Source organism: Alosa pseudoharengus, unplaced genomic scaffold (assembly GCF_046254945.1).
Source record: "Alosa pseudoharengus isolate Yale_2024_CS ecotype anadromous, Long Island Sound unplaced genomic scaffold, YU_APseudo_1.1 YU_APseudo_1.1_scf_7, whole genome shotgun sequence".
In the NCBI taxonomy this organism is placed as follows: domain Eukaryota; kingdom Metazoa; phylum Chordata; class Actinopteri; order Clupeiformes; family Clupeidae; genus Alosa; species Alosa pseudoharengus.
In genome coordinates this window covers 40372031-40387297 of record NW_027468859.1, presented here as the reverse complement: position 1 = coordinate 40387297, position 15267 = coordinate 40372031, and the positions used below count along the sequence as shown (strand labels likewise).

At 37.4% G+C, this 15267-nt stretch overlaps 1 protein-coding gene across 7 annotated transcripts in view; it reads right to left on the bottom strand.

Annotated features, from left to right (window-relative positions):
- The window catches only part of adgrg6 (adhesion G protein-coupled receptor G6), a 122953-nt gene that overhangs the window by 29495 nt on the left and 78191 nt on the right, over positions 1-15267 (bottom strand). For 5 of the 7 annotated variants that reach the window (XM_076273018.1, XM_076273020.1, XM_076273019.1 and 2 more), the window contains 3 exons: positions 5910-5978; positions 1683-1753; positions 1552-1604 (listed from right to left, as the gene is read on the bottom strand). In XM_076273018.1, coding sequence (XP_076129133.1) covers positions 1552-1604; positions 1683-1753; positions 5910-5978 — 193 coding nt within the window. The remainder of the gene's footprint in view (positions 1-1551; positions 1605-1682; positions 1754-5909; positions 5979-15267) is intronic. The other 2 variants (XM_076273023.1, XM_076273024.1) reach the window with 1 other exon arrangement.

The window sequence follows — 15267 nt, the reverse complement described above, 5'->3', positions numbered from 1 at the left end:
GAAAAAGTCTCCTCTAAACAAGTACACAGTCAGAGCGTCGGACTTTGATGATGCCGCGGAGATAGAGGAAGATACAGAAATAAACATGGTGCAAGACATGTGCTACCTGCAAGAATTATCTGTTGCTATTTCCTTCTCCAGCAGTTAAACCTCTTTACCTGTGCCTACAACAATATATGGTTAGCATATAAATTCCTACTAACACTGTCATGTAGGCTACTCAAGTGGCATGCGAACGGAGTTTTTCCTCTTAAATTCATCAAGAATCCCCTAAGGGCACAATTGTCACAGGATAATTTGGAGGCCTTTATGCTGATGGTGGCAGAGAAAGAGGTCCTAATAAACTTAGATGTTGATGACGTGATAGACAGGGTTGCGGAGAAGAGCAAGCTCCTTCGCACCTTGTTAACTGCATGACGTTAATTAAGACACGTTTGTGGAGCGGCTGCTCTGATGATCTATTCTAAGCTATTCTTTTTTCATTTTCATATTGCATTCATTTTTTTGGAGTTGTGCATTGATATATCCATGTTCTTGGTTCAGTCTTTATGCATATTAGAGTTCATTACCAATGGGGCTACAAACTTGCATGTTATTTCCGTGCATGCCATGTGAAGTTCTATCTGTGTGTTGCGGGCACATGCACGCGCGTGTGTGCGCGTCCCCGTGTGTGGGCCGCTGGTTGGTGAAAATGCCAGGGCCGTTTTTTAATCCCAGTCCGTCACTGCCTACTAGGTAGACCAAAATACAATTTCCTTTATGCTTGAGGAGGAGAGCTTACTCTTTGGTTAGTTTTTATGGCTCGGTCATTTACAAACATGGAACAATACAAAAATTGTCTGCAGCAAAATGTATGAGAACAGTTTACACTCAATTCCAAATTTTGAATGAACTCCAGACAGCACATTTTATGACTCTGTGTCAGCTGACAACAAAAAAGCTGGTGTGTGTTCTGATAAAACAAATAGCATTAATGTTTTCTCTCCAGTTGAAAAGCACTTCCTTCGTTGTTACATTGCATTTACCATAGACACGTCATATCACATGTTAATGATAATTTTACTCAAATAAAACATTTGGTCAATAATGTTCAGTTTAGTATTATAAAGAATCTATTTTACATAATTATTTTACTCCAAATTATACTTTTTTGTGTTATTTATTTGTGTCAAACACTTTTTGGGTTATTTATTTGTCACTCTGAGCCTTCTCTGACTCTGCCCCAACCTGGCCCCTGTAAAACACACATTTGAAATTCACTTTTTCTTATGAATTTCTTGTAAGCTAATGATCCAAGTGAGCGACAGCAATTTTTTTTCCATGTCCATGTATAAAGCTTGAAAATTATCCCATCAGCAAATTTGTGTTTTTCTGTTCCAGGGGATAGACAGGGGATTTGTCTAAAGTATGTAAAAAAACTACCCGTGCATTTGGGCAGTGGGAAGGGGAGCAACAGTGATCTTTTACAGATTAAAAGCACTAAGTAGATTTATGCACTCTACATCCAAGGTTAAGAAAATTTAGTTTATTATGGTGAATAAAATCTCTCACCTGTCACACTTAACATGTTTTGGATATATCCAGTAGTGGGAAGTCGACTTGAGCTGTAAAACAAAACTTTCAAATTATCTTTGGTCTTTAGGTTAGAGTAGATAAAAAAAAAAAGACAGATATTTCATTACCAATTCTGTGAGTTCAGTCACATCAGGCTCATTCTGTTGAGGGAAAACAAGTTCAACTCTGTAGAATACCTCTGCAATAAAAAAAGAAAGGACAGATTGTTTGCATAATTTTAAGTGAATTCCACCACCGAGCTAAATGTCCGTGTTGCATAGCAGCATACCTGAGGAGCAGTTGGCTGACGACAACTATGTATCTCTATGCGATATCTATATACATCTTTCCAAATGGTTCAGTTAGAATATTTAATTTCTTCTGTGTTACTACAGCCTTTCAGCCTTTCGCAAAATCCTGTTACTGCTATGCTCCACTTGACAATACAGAGTAGTTCCACTAGCACTAATAAACTAAAAAGTATTAAGTTGCATTGTTAGTGTATATCTACAATAAATTACATTTATTTTGCATGGCAAAACTAATCTTAGGAGACTTCTGATGTATTATTTTGAAAAAATGACATTTTGTTCTGAGTTTACCTGTTAAAACGTTATCATAGACACACCAGACTTAATTAAAATGGATTCAAAGTACAATACAGGGATTGTAGTCTCCAATGGGCTTTACAGCCTAAAAGCTTTAGAAATCTCCTAAGAGAAAATGCACAACTAAAACTAAAGAGAAATAATGTAGTCCTCTGTAACAACACTAGATTCTTTGTCCATAGGAGAGCTCCCAAGCCACCTTAGAACAGCTGATTTGGAAAGTACTACAAAATGTTAATGCTCACTAATGGCCATTAAGAAAATAAATCTAGTTATCATCTCACTAGAACTACTGAAAAGGATAATCATTTTTTCACAAATTGGGAAAAGTACAATGCCATTCCTAAGACTACAAGCACAAATGAAATAGTGACTGGAAGACATACTGTTCCCGGCTGTACGTCCACACAGACACACAACATGAGAGTGTGTTTTACATGGACAGGATGCAAGTTCAGTCAAGACTGGAAAGCTCCATGGGGTGGTGCTAAAAGGCACAGTGCTGTCCAGAGCAGTAACTCTATCAGGTAGTGCGGAAAATGACATTGGTGTGTGGACTAATGAATGATTGTCACCAGTCAGAGGAGAGGGTGTGGTTGAAACTTGGACAGCAGCCTCTTTGTTGCCATGTCCTATTTGGCTTGCTAACTTATCATCTGTTGAAAGTGGATGATCATTATGTCCATCTTCTCTGTACTGTGTCCCGCTGCTAGATAACCCTGAATTTACAAATGTTGTAGGCTTGGTGTTAGACGGGAAAGTGTTGTTTTTTGCTATCGATGGGGACTTTACTGCTGATTGACTTCCAGGAGTAATGTGGCTCTGCAGGGAAGAAACTGTTATTTCAGTGTGTGGAAAGGAGACAGATCCAGCTGAATGGGCTTTCTCCATTACTGTGCTAATAACCCTTGGAGAAGTGTCACTTGAAATTGGAAAGAAGTGTCTCACATCACTATTTAAAGACAACTCAGAGTTGAGCAGCCCTGAGTCTTGGGCAGTTGAAGAGTGGGCTGCATCCATAACAGTGTATTTGGGGAAAGGATTCATACTGGCAGAGTGGACTGGCAATGAATTGGTAGAGAATGGCAAGTGTAATGTACTGAAACCCCACTCATACCATTTTCCCTGAGAATAAAATGTACTATGCTCTATCAGATGACTGGGGCTCATCTGTAGTTGAGAATGGTCATTATCTGTTGACAATGTCTCAATCGGAAGATCAATGGATGTATCTATGGGGTTAAATAGTTCTAAATGTCCATGCTGAGGTTTAGATGGTTTGAGAAGAATATAAGAGAGTTTGTGACTGACGATATCAGTAGAAGAGACAGAACTTGTTAAGGACCACTCTAAACCTGAATGACTCTGTGTGAGTCCTGTTTGAGGTGATAATAAAATTGTGGGCAAAACATCCAATGTCATCCTACCTGATATCAACACTGTGTTAAATGACATATGAAAGCTTGTCATCATTGACAGATTGTTTGTGTATGCATAATGCTTATGGCCTTTACTCCCAAACATTGGAGTTTCTGTAAAACCGTAAATCTGTGACAGATCTGAAGTATGAGGTATATCTATTTGGGACTTCCGTGTTGAGTCTGGCATTATCACACCAGTTCTCATGGGCCAGTTAGAGCTTAATTCGCCAAAAGGGATTTTAGGTTGTGTGTCTTCCAAATAATCACTGAGAATAGAGGTAAAATGACTTCTCAATGAAGGTAAAATGGAATCACTGACACTCTTGGAGGGAAACATGTTTGATGTTCTAGGAGAGTCAGGAGTCATGGCAGTAGCTATTGCAGTGAGATGTTCCAAATATAACTGAGCAGGAACTATATCATCAGTTGTTAACAAGTCATGTTGGAAGTAAATAGAGTGTGTCAAACTAGCCTCTAATGGTTCCCTATTCTGTGATAGGTTGAGAGACATATTTTCATGAACAGTATCAGTAAGAGGTTGAATCGTTTTCTCTGTAATGATAAGACTTGGTAGGGACAAAAACAATGGTTTTGCCATGCTGAAAGCCCCATTACTTTGTGTTGAAGAATTGAAAGCTAATAGCTGTAAAGTTTTATTTTTTGGAGATGTTTTATGGTTGGTAGGCAGTAAACTTAATACTGGTGTAGGAGTCAATATGCCTTTGGAGTGTTCATGGAGGACTCCCACTGAAGACAATGGAGTATGCCAGGACTGTGTGCTCATTAGATGGAAGTCTGTCTTGTAATTGTGCAGTATAATTTCACTTGAGATAGAGTTGTCAGTTTTTTGCCTGCTGTTGGCGCTTGGTTCATACATCTCCATAAGTGCCCCTCTTGAAAGCAAAGTCTGTACTGAATTGATTGGAATGGACCACCTGCTCCACATTGTGGTTTGAAATACCGTAGCTTCAGTCACACCCCAGGGAAGTATGGCATATTGACTATGAAAGAGTTTGTCCACATTAGAAGGAGGAGTCGTTGGGTTGCTGAGTATTAACACATCATTGTAGATGGTAGCATCCAGGTGATCGGAATTCATGGTTTCCACGTGAGAATAGATTGAGTCAAGATCATAAAGGCCAAAAGGATTGACTCCAATATCAGAGTTGAAAAATGGTTCAATTCCAGATGCATAATCCAGTGCCTCAGTCAAAGTCCTGTTTTCTCGATCAACATTCAATACCATCGGTTGGCCTAGTGGTTTGTTTTTACGGTTGTTGAGAGACACTTGGAAAGACTCAATGTTTGTGCTTTTGTTCTGGACATCTGCCTGTTGCAATGATAGATCCATCTGAGAATTAGTCTGTTTCAGTTTACTGATATCTGCTGATGTTTCTGATCTTAGAGATGTGCCTAAAAGGCTCACTGTTTGTGGGGCAGGTGGTTTAGTTACACGTGCAAATGGCTGTTCTTGCGCCTGGGTGGTAGTGGTAGGGGACTCCTGCTTCTTCCTCAAAGGCCAAATGAGTGGGGTGGAGATAAAACCCAAAGAGAATTTGGACGTTCTGATAGCAGGAATGCCATGAAGTCTCACTGGTGTTGTGGTGGACAGTGACACAGGACGTTGAGTGACTCGGAGCGCAGACCACAAATACACAATTTTTTCTCTCTCTGCCGAATCCAGGATCAGGCCGTTTGAAAGTGGGGAGGTCAAAGCAATCTGTTATTTATTGTATGCGTTAGTAAATTTGAGAATTGTGTTGTGATCCATTTGTATATTTCTGATGGTCACAATGTAATGTTGTTAGCACTTCTGGAAGCAATATCATGAAAAAACATAAATCATATCATTAAAAAAAAATACAGACAGTGTGCATTAATGTGCAATACAATTAATATGCTATTTTTGTTATTACAGAATTATGTGAATATACTGTATATGAATATTAATTAAGATTGAAAAAGAAAAACAAGGATGGAAGCATCTAAAGAAATTAATTGAGAGTCTAGGCTCAAATAGAAATATGAAATAGTACACATTATCTGTCTACCACGGTGATTGGTGAAAGAAGACAACCATGTATAAAATCTCAGGGGGCAATATCAAATAGTTGAGTTAGGACACTCAAAAAAATTCAATTGAAAACCCTTACTGAATGTGAAACAAATGCCACACAGGGTAAGCACATCTGGTTAAATGTCACATTAGACATGTGTGCATCATGTACTATAAGCAGAGCACGGTTAACAGAAAATCAAAGCATGACATTTTATATATTTTTACTGTTTATGCTTGATTTGACAATGTTGACAATATTCTTCTTACCCTCATGATTCTGGTTAGTAATGGAAGCAGGTTGGTTAACAGTTGGAGGGAAGGTACTTGTGGGAGAGACTGCCACCAAGGGTGAAAACAAAATCAAATCACAAAAAGCATATGTTGCATGTTAAGTGTTGACATATTGAAAATCAGTTATTCTTATTGTCTCAGTATGCCTTTAGTTCCTTGCATTAAGATCTGAGCAAGTTAGATTAGTTTAATATGTTACTTGTTAGGAAATATAGTGTTATTGACTGTGGCAACAATAAGTTATTGATTGAGTAAGAAATGGTAAATAATAAACAATGTAACTGACAGTTAAGACAGTTACTAAATCTGTCAATATTCACTTTATTTTACGGGGTACTTGTTCCAGTGCATTTACATAATGAAGTACATTTTAACAACCTATGTAACGATATGTAATATCATATACTTACGTTGTCCATACATAATGTTTTTTTTGGGTACCTACAGACCATTAGTACAGGCACGTGCAGAGAAGGGGGGCTACAGGGGCTCTAGCACCTGCCCTTTTGCCCCTTTGATGTCCAAGTGCCCTAGCTTTTGACAAGACCCGTTTTTTACTTTTTAATTTGTAATACTTCCGCTAGTTCCAACGTGAATATTCGCTAAAATGTCTCATTAATAGTTTGTGAAATTAGAAATTTACAAAAATAACAATTTTCTGTGTTAATTGAAATGCCTTGCGGCCACCAATCCGTGACGTCATACATTCAGTGAACTCTCAGAAGGTGCACGCAGGCACAGTGCTGCAGGAGACGTTTGGGAGCACGGTAAGGTCGCTTGGCAGTTAGCCTATCTGAACATGCAATAGTATTCAGCTTACAGATAGAGAATAAAATGTTTAAAGTTGTTTCATGTTTAATGAAGTAGTCTATCAAACCCGTTTTAACCATGTCATGGTCCATCCATTTCAATAACCTGGCAGCTTCGAAAATCTAAGGCTGAACGTTCATAACATATTCTGTTTAGGTTACTATGTTATAGTAGCTTAGGTTAGTAGACCTAGTTCATAAAACAGAGTAGACAAACCTTTTCTAAATCGTCATAAGCCGACGACATAGGCTACTGTAGTTGTTTAACTAACCCAACTCCACACGTCGTTCTCTGTTTACAGTATAGGCTACATTACACAGTGGCCACATGCACAGCACGTGAATCTGCAGCTTGCTAATGGTGGTAGTTCACTGTGATAAACATTAAAATTATAGCCTGACAAGCCAGACTAGGCAATAACATATTTGCTGCCGCTAGGGTGCGTCTAGATTTCTAGGCTATTAAAATTAGCTTTGAATTTAATCAATAAGATGTAGCCTGATCTCTGTGTAGACAATAGCCTAATGAAAACTGAAAAGAACTATCTGTCTGTGCCCTGGCTACAATAGGCCAAGGAGAGAAATGAAAATAATGTGTTAAATAAAGTTAACACGTTTTCTGAAAATTTTGTTCCATGTGCCCTTTTTTTAAATTTGAGCCCCTGCCCCTTCAAAGGTCTCTGCACGCCCCTGCATTAGTACATGTATACTGTAATAAGAAGTGCTTGTTACAATACTTTGCCAAAGTAGCCTCTCTCTTTGGGGAAGGAAAAAAGTGGCTCTTGACACCCTAACATTAAAGTGTAACTCCGCAGTAAAAACAACCTAGGGTCTTTTTATGGTAGTTAACAAGTTCAACCATTCGATTGAGAACAAAATTATGTTAATTGGTGGAGCTTTGAACAAGACAAAACAAAAAAATGAACAATTTTTTGCATTAATGAACTAGTACAGTACCCGTTAAAACATGCCATTCCTGTAGAAAACCCGTAGCCCAATTACATGCCCGCAGGTATGCCTGCTTTAAAAATAGGATGATAGGGAAACATCATTCCAGCTAAGCATTCAATAATGAATATATTATAATATATTAGCCTATAATTAATGTGCAGTAAGGAGAATTTAGGCATGCCTACATGTGACATTTTTACAGATCAAAATGGCATAAGCCTAACAGCTGTTTTGAGTTAAGGCTATATGTGTATGCTATATTTTTATGAATGCTTATTGAATAACTTCCTGATAGAAAAGACAAACCATTTTGTGGAATGATGCATCATCGTATGAAATTTGCAATGATGTGACTCAACAATCTCTGGTAGCCTATAAGTGACATCACTCTCTGTCTACCACTCTTTGTAGCTGATCTACTGTAAATATGGTCATGTTTTTAAGCAGCTATTTCAGCTAAGTAAAGTGGAATGGAATCCACTATCTTGAAATCTCCTGGTTTCTTCTTCTTCTTCTTCTAATTATTATTATAACCATTTTTTCTTTTTACCTTTTCAAGAATTAATGCGACTCTAACCGCTTAACGTACAGACATGTTGAATTAACCGTTTTGTAGGTCTGGAGTTGGACAACAGAGTAACTTTTTCAGATTTTCTTAAAAGTTTATACTTTTTGAGAAATAGGGGATTAAAAATGGTAAAAAGCTCATTTTTCCCCCATAGACTTGAATAGCTGTGATGTCATAATGGCCTAAAGCCAGCTGCGCTCGTTAAGCTCCCAGAGTAGTTCCCCACTGATCTATAAAGAACACTGGATAGCGCAACTACGTCACAAACCTGAAGCCTCCGTGAAATCGGCGCGACAGCCATATTGGGACCACTTGCGAGTCCGAACTACGCTGCTCCGTTCTGAAACCTCACCAAAATGATCTAGCCTTGGCTACTGTGTGCTGCACCCACGGAGAAAATCACTGTAGGCTTTTAATGTTGTCAATGTAGCCTCTGTCTGGAAGAAGTTTAGTGGGCGTGATAATAATATGAATAATGCTAGTAGAGAACATATAGGCCTACTCTATTAGCCAAACGAATCGAGACAGCAGGAGAATATAAACTCTGCTACGTGCTCGACAATATATGTCTGTGCAAATGTTTGGGATGACTTGGTTAAGTTGGAAAGAAATGGGCAGATTCGAGCTATCGGATTATGACTTCACGTCAAGTTAAAACTAAAGATAGGCCTACCGACTGTAGCCTAAGCGCCAATATCGAAAGTGGGTGATTATAACGGTGTTTTCACTATTTAAAAATGTAGCCTACCAATGGATAAGGTAATGTCGGGTAATATGCCACTCTGTCACACTGTAAGGGGAAAACACGAAGCCCTAACAGCATAGCCTATTAAGCACCAAATGTGAAGCTGTAATGTTCATTTGTTCTGCAACCTACATTTAGATCGAGGCATAGGCTACTGACGTCGAGCAATATGCTGTTTCACCTTTTCGACCTTAAAACAGCCCTCCGGAGTGAAATTTCCTTTGAATAGGCTACGTTAATTGTATTGAGATATTTTACACATTTTAGTATAGATGAATAATTTAAGTAAATGCCCATGATTTTTTAAAGACTATATATTTAAAAATAATAGGTTTATATTTCCCCCCTAATATTTTCGAGTAATTAAGTTGCCTCACTTTTTTCATGCATTTCTACTGTAAGCCTATCATTTTCTACAGTGCAGTGGTCCCAATATGGCGGCGGTGTTCCGATTCCATTGGCTTCATTGTTGATGGGGCGGCAACAATGGGATAGTCTATCCAGTGTTCTTTATAGATCAGTGGTAGTTCCCGGGCAAATTAGAACACTGGCACAGGTGTCACCTGTGAATTCAACGGTCTCAGCTTCTAATGCATACAATCTGGTGCTCCCTAAAACTACACATCCTGTTTAAGTGTTTCCCGTGTGTCAAAATAAAAGTCACAGCCGTATCTCATGCGTTGCGCATTATATCTCCAGAACGGTTTGACGCATATGCTTCAAATTTGGTACAAGTGTTTGTATGGACTCAAAGATGAAGTGAGTTGATGTTGGAGGTCAAAGGTCAAGTCAATGAACACTCTGAGTGCAATGTCTCAAGAATTCCTTGACATACGTGCCTGAAATTTGGTATGAGTATTTGGATGGAGTCAAAGATGAAGTGAATTGATGTTGGATGTCAAAGGTCAAATGTCAAGGTCAAAAACACCTTGAGTGTTATATAACGCCTTGCCACACAAGGTCTTTTGGTACGAGGGTTTGTATGAACTCAAAGATTAAGTGATTTAATGTTTTTTTTTCAGGAATTTCCCCACCAACTTTAGCAGCTTTCCATCCACTATTGTAATTCCTCTGGCATTACATTCTAGTTGGCAAAAATGTATTACGTTATTGGTTCAGAAATGTTATGACATTATTGGCAAATTAATACTTTATTGGCTTTATTACATTAAAATTATTACGTTACTGGCCATTATGACGTTATAGGCCATTATTACATTATTGGCTGCTACAAGGCTGGAAATGTTAAAGACAACAGAATGAGGAACAATTCACTACTAATTAGGTTAACTGGCACCATGATAGGGTATAAAGGCCCTGTACTATTTCTCTTCCCTTGACCCTGCCACTTCTTTGAAGTGCCCCTTCACTGGGGAGTGAGAAGTGTAAGGGGTTGAAATCTTTACCTACGAAATGGGACAAGACTCGATGCGGCATTGCATCATTCTGTCAAAAGTAGCCAACGAATTCACCTATGTTACACGCATCGACGGGGGTGCTAGTAGTTTTTGATTCAGAAAAATACCGGCTCCAGCTGTTGTTTTACGTCCTTCATTAGCTGTTACAGTACCCTCCAGATTTATTGGCACCTTTGGAAAATATGGAAAATATAATGCTAACAAAAAACGAACAATAACTTTCTGAGGCAACATTAGGCTATTAGGCCTAGGTAAATTTACAATTGCATCCAGGGGAGACTTTTCATTTTCGCAAAGGAATTCAAAAAGGCCAGTTGGGGTTATGGGAATTTGTGAGTGACACTTGTTTAGCTCACTTCAGCAAGTCTTTCATTTACCCAGTAACAGTGAGCAACACAGAGGTGTTTCACCTCAAGTCTATAGGCAGAGATCCACTTTAGTGTAGCATAAGATGTGTGTTTATTAGCCTACTTTTCTTTTTTGTAACCCTAAATCAGGCATCAGTCATATTGATGCGGCAGGCTATGCCTAATGTACGCCTCACTGCTAAAAACAAATTAAACGAATACAACACAATATAACACCATAATGGCCAACTGTTTTAGTTGACTTTAGTCATTTAGTTTAGCTATCCGCAATACAGGCAGCATGTTGGGGCAATATGGGGCATGTTAGGTAGCCATATTCCTCCCTGGGACTGGCAATATCAAAATCACACTCCTTGACTGAAGACTTTCTTTAGGGGGTTTATGCAAACAACATCTAAAAACAATAACATCTTCAGATCAAATATTCATATTACCTCAAAAGTTTTATCGATGTGTCCCAGACATCAACTATATTGATCGATACTGGTCGATGGTTAGTCGGTAAGGAAAGATAAAAGATTAAAGATAAGGAAACCTGTGGTTGTCCTCTATCTTTGTTAAAGTTGCCAGGATGTATCTGGTTGCTATGCATTCATTTCAAGTTACACCTCACTTTATAAGAGAGCCTTATTTGAGAGATTTTGGAATAGATTTTTAAATTGTTTAAGTCAGATTTCAGTGTGGATTGACATGATGTACTTGTAATGGTTCCTATGTGGAATTATGGATACTGCCCAGAGACTTGCCTAAAAGGACTTTGACCTCACAAATTTTACAGATGACCCCTTATTTTAGAGATAGGTAACTGTAAATTTAGATATTCCAAAAAAACATATTTTTATAAAAAATAGCCATATCATATAGGGTAACACCCTTAACCTAACCCTAACTTTTCATGACAAAAACCAAATGTCACTTGATGACAGAAGTGTTATGTCATAAATGTTCATGAAAGTGTTATGTCACTCTTATGTAGATAGGCTACCTTCAAGTAAAGTGTAACCAAATATAGCTCGCTCAATAGCATGGAGCTATTTTGTCCTCAAGACAAATATACTGAATTGCTTTAGTGTTTGTATGTTAGGATCAGTGACACTGAGTGAACACTGGACAGAAAGAACCGCCACAATTCAAAGCTAGAAACCTATTGTGTGGCCTCTACCCCAAACTTTCAACTGTATTCATTCATTAAGCATGAGGACAATCCATGTTTTTAACATAATTATTTGAAATGGTAATGCTTACCAGTGCTTGCTTTTAAAGTCATGCTAATGGTGGTTACATGTGCTGTGGGGGTCTGAACTGATAACCAGAAGGCATAAACAAATCAATAGATTGAGATGAAATAATAAGTATATAATTCATATATTTAAAACATCTAGATGAGTACATGGAATGAATCTATATACTATATATATGTACCCTGGTATATAAAAGTTAAAAAGCATACTTTATAAATGTTATGGTTATGGTATTCAGCAGATTTTTTTTACCCAAAGTGACTTGCAACAATAGAATAATAATTAACAACTAGAGAATGTAATTCCAGGGAATTACAAGTGCATGAAAATGACGCTAGGACAGACATGGTGGTTGCACAGCTTAATAAAAGTTGATAGTTTAAAAGTAGACAGTTTAAAAGTTGAATGTAGATTGGGAGTTGATCACACTAGTTGACTGAAAAGCCCAGGCTGCCAAACAGTTGTGGGCAGAGGTCACAGTTGGCGGGAGTCATAGCTGATGATGACAGTTGGATTGGCTGAACAGTTAAATAGTTGGATAGTTTAAATGGTTCAAATATTTCATAGGGAATTATTGTAGTGAGGACTTTTATTTTGAAACAGCTTTGGGCAGAGGAAACAGTTGACGGGAGTCAAAGTTGATGACAACTGACTGTTGCTAGAGTAGTTATGGTGGTTGCTATGCTGGTTGCTAGGTTAATGATGTTGGTTGCTAGGTTTTAATGGAATGTGGTTGCTAGGCTGTTGCTAGGGTACTTGAAGTCGTTGCTAGGTTGTTGCTAGGGTGTCCATGGTGGCTACTATCAGAAATAAAGGAGTTACTACAGTGGTTTGCTTGTATAATCATCTTGGTTGCTATGGAAACTGACATAGATGCTTAATTTCAATGGTTGCTAAATTGGTTGCTAGGTAGGTGGTGGTTTAATATAGTAGGCTAGAGGCATAGTTGATGATAACTGACAGTTGGAATAGTTAAACAGTTAAATAGTTGGATAGTTTAAATGGTTAAATTATTTAATAGGGAATTATTGTAGTGGAGACTTTTATTTTTAAACAGTTGTGGGCAGAGGAAACAGTTGAACAGGATCTGTAGTCTTAAGAGAGCCAGATTGTATGCTTAAAGCCTGAGACAGACAGTTGCTGGAGGTGGCCGGAACCATATGGCTCTGGCCGGAACACTTGGCATAGGATTCTAAGAGCCCTATTGTGATGCCATAATCGCCAGTGTTAAGTCTATGGGGAAATTTTTAATAGTTTTTAATTAATAGTTCAAAAAGTATAAAAGTTACAAATATGAAAAATACATTCCCCACCTGTCCTAAGTAAGACCTACGTAACACAGTTTGAATGAAGTTTCTACATTAAACGGTTGAAGCCGCATTAAACGCAGAAAAAGCGTTAGAAGAATAATAATAACTAGAAAAGCATTTCCTGAAGGAAATACAGTGCATGAAAATGCAAAAATATGATGAGTTCATATGGTTAAATTATTTGCTTGGTAGATAAGGTTTACTATAGTTGGAATGACTGAACAGTTAAATAGGTTGATAATTGAAATGGTTTTTTAGGCAGATAGTTGACGATAACTAACAGTTGGAATGGCTCCAATGTTTGCTAGTAGTTATGCTAACTATGTTAAAGATAATAATGGTAACCAAGTAACTATGCTAACTAGCATGCTAACAATAATAAAATGTTAACTTTGCTAACCATATGACTTAGCTAACCTAGCTAATAATTTTTATTAGTTATGATAACTATGCTAATTAGCATGCTAACATGCTAATTATATTAACCATGTGACTTAGCTAACTTCGCTAATCATTTTTAATAGTAATGCTAACTAACATGTTAACATGCTAGCATGCTAACTATGCTAACCATGTGACTTAGCTAACTTAGCTAATCATTTTGAGCAGTTTTATAAAAAATGCTAACTAACATGCTAATATGTTAGCATGCTAACTATGCTAACCATGTGACTTAGCTAACTTAGCTAATCATTTTTAGCAGTTTTGCAAAAAATGCTAACTAGCATGTTAACATGCTAGCATGCTAACTATGCTAACCATGTGACTTAGCTAACTTAGCTAATCATTTTGAGCAGTTTTATAAAAAATGCTAACTAGCATGCTAACATGCTAGCATGCTAACTATGCTAACCATGTGACTTAGCTAACTTAGCTAATCATTTTTAGCAGTTTTGAAAAAAATGCTAACTAGCATGTTAACATGCTAGCATGCTAACTATGCTAACCATGCTAACTAGCTACAGTGGGTAGGAGTCATAGTTGATGACAAGTAACAGTTACAATGGCTGAACAGTTAAAAAGCTCAGTAGTTTAAAGGGTTAAATTGTTGAACAGTGAAATATTGTATTGAGGACTTTTATTTTGAAACAGTTTTTGGCGGAGGAAGCAGTTGAACAGGATGTGTAGTCTTAATAGGGCCAGTTTGTATGCTTAAAGCCTGAGAATGGCAGTTGGGCCAGCTGGCCTGGCCACCTGCCACAAGATTCTAATTGCGATGATGTCATAAAGGGCAATGTTAAGTCAATGGGGATTTTTTAAAAGTTAATAATTAATAGTTTAAAAAGTATAAAAGTTACAAAGTTGAAAAATACATAGCCCCTATGACACAAGTAAGACCTACGTAACAAAGTTTGAATGAAGTTTCTACGTTAAACGGTTGAAGCTGCATTAAACGCGTTAGAAGAAGAAGTATAATAAGAACTAGAAAAGCATTTCCTGAAGGAAATACAGTGCATGAAAATGCAAAAATATGATGAGTTCATATGGTTAAATTATTTGCTTGGTAGATAAGGTTTAATATAGTTGGAATGACTGAACAGTTAAATAGGTTGATAATTGAAATGGTTAAATTATTTAGGCAGATAGTTGACGATAACTAACAGTTGGAATGGCTCCAATTTTTGCTAGCAGTTATGCTATCTATGTTAACAAAGATAATAATGTTAACCAAGTTACTATGCTAACTAACATGCTAACAATGTTAAAATGTTAACTATGCTAACCATATGACTTAGCTAACTTCGCTAATCATTTTTAGTAGTTATGCTAACATGTTAGCATGCTAACTATGCTAACCATGTGACTTAGCTAACTTAGCTGATCATTTTTAGCAGTTTTGTAAAAAATGCTAACTAGCATGCTAACATGTTAGCATGCTAACTATGCTAACCACATGACTTAGCTAACTTAGCTAATCATTTTT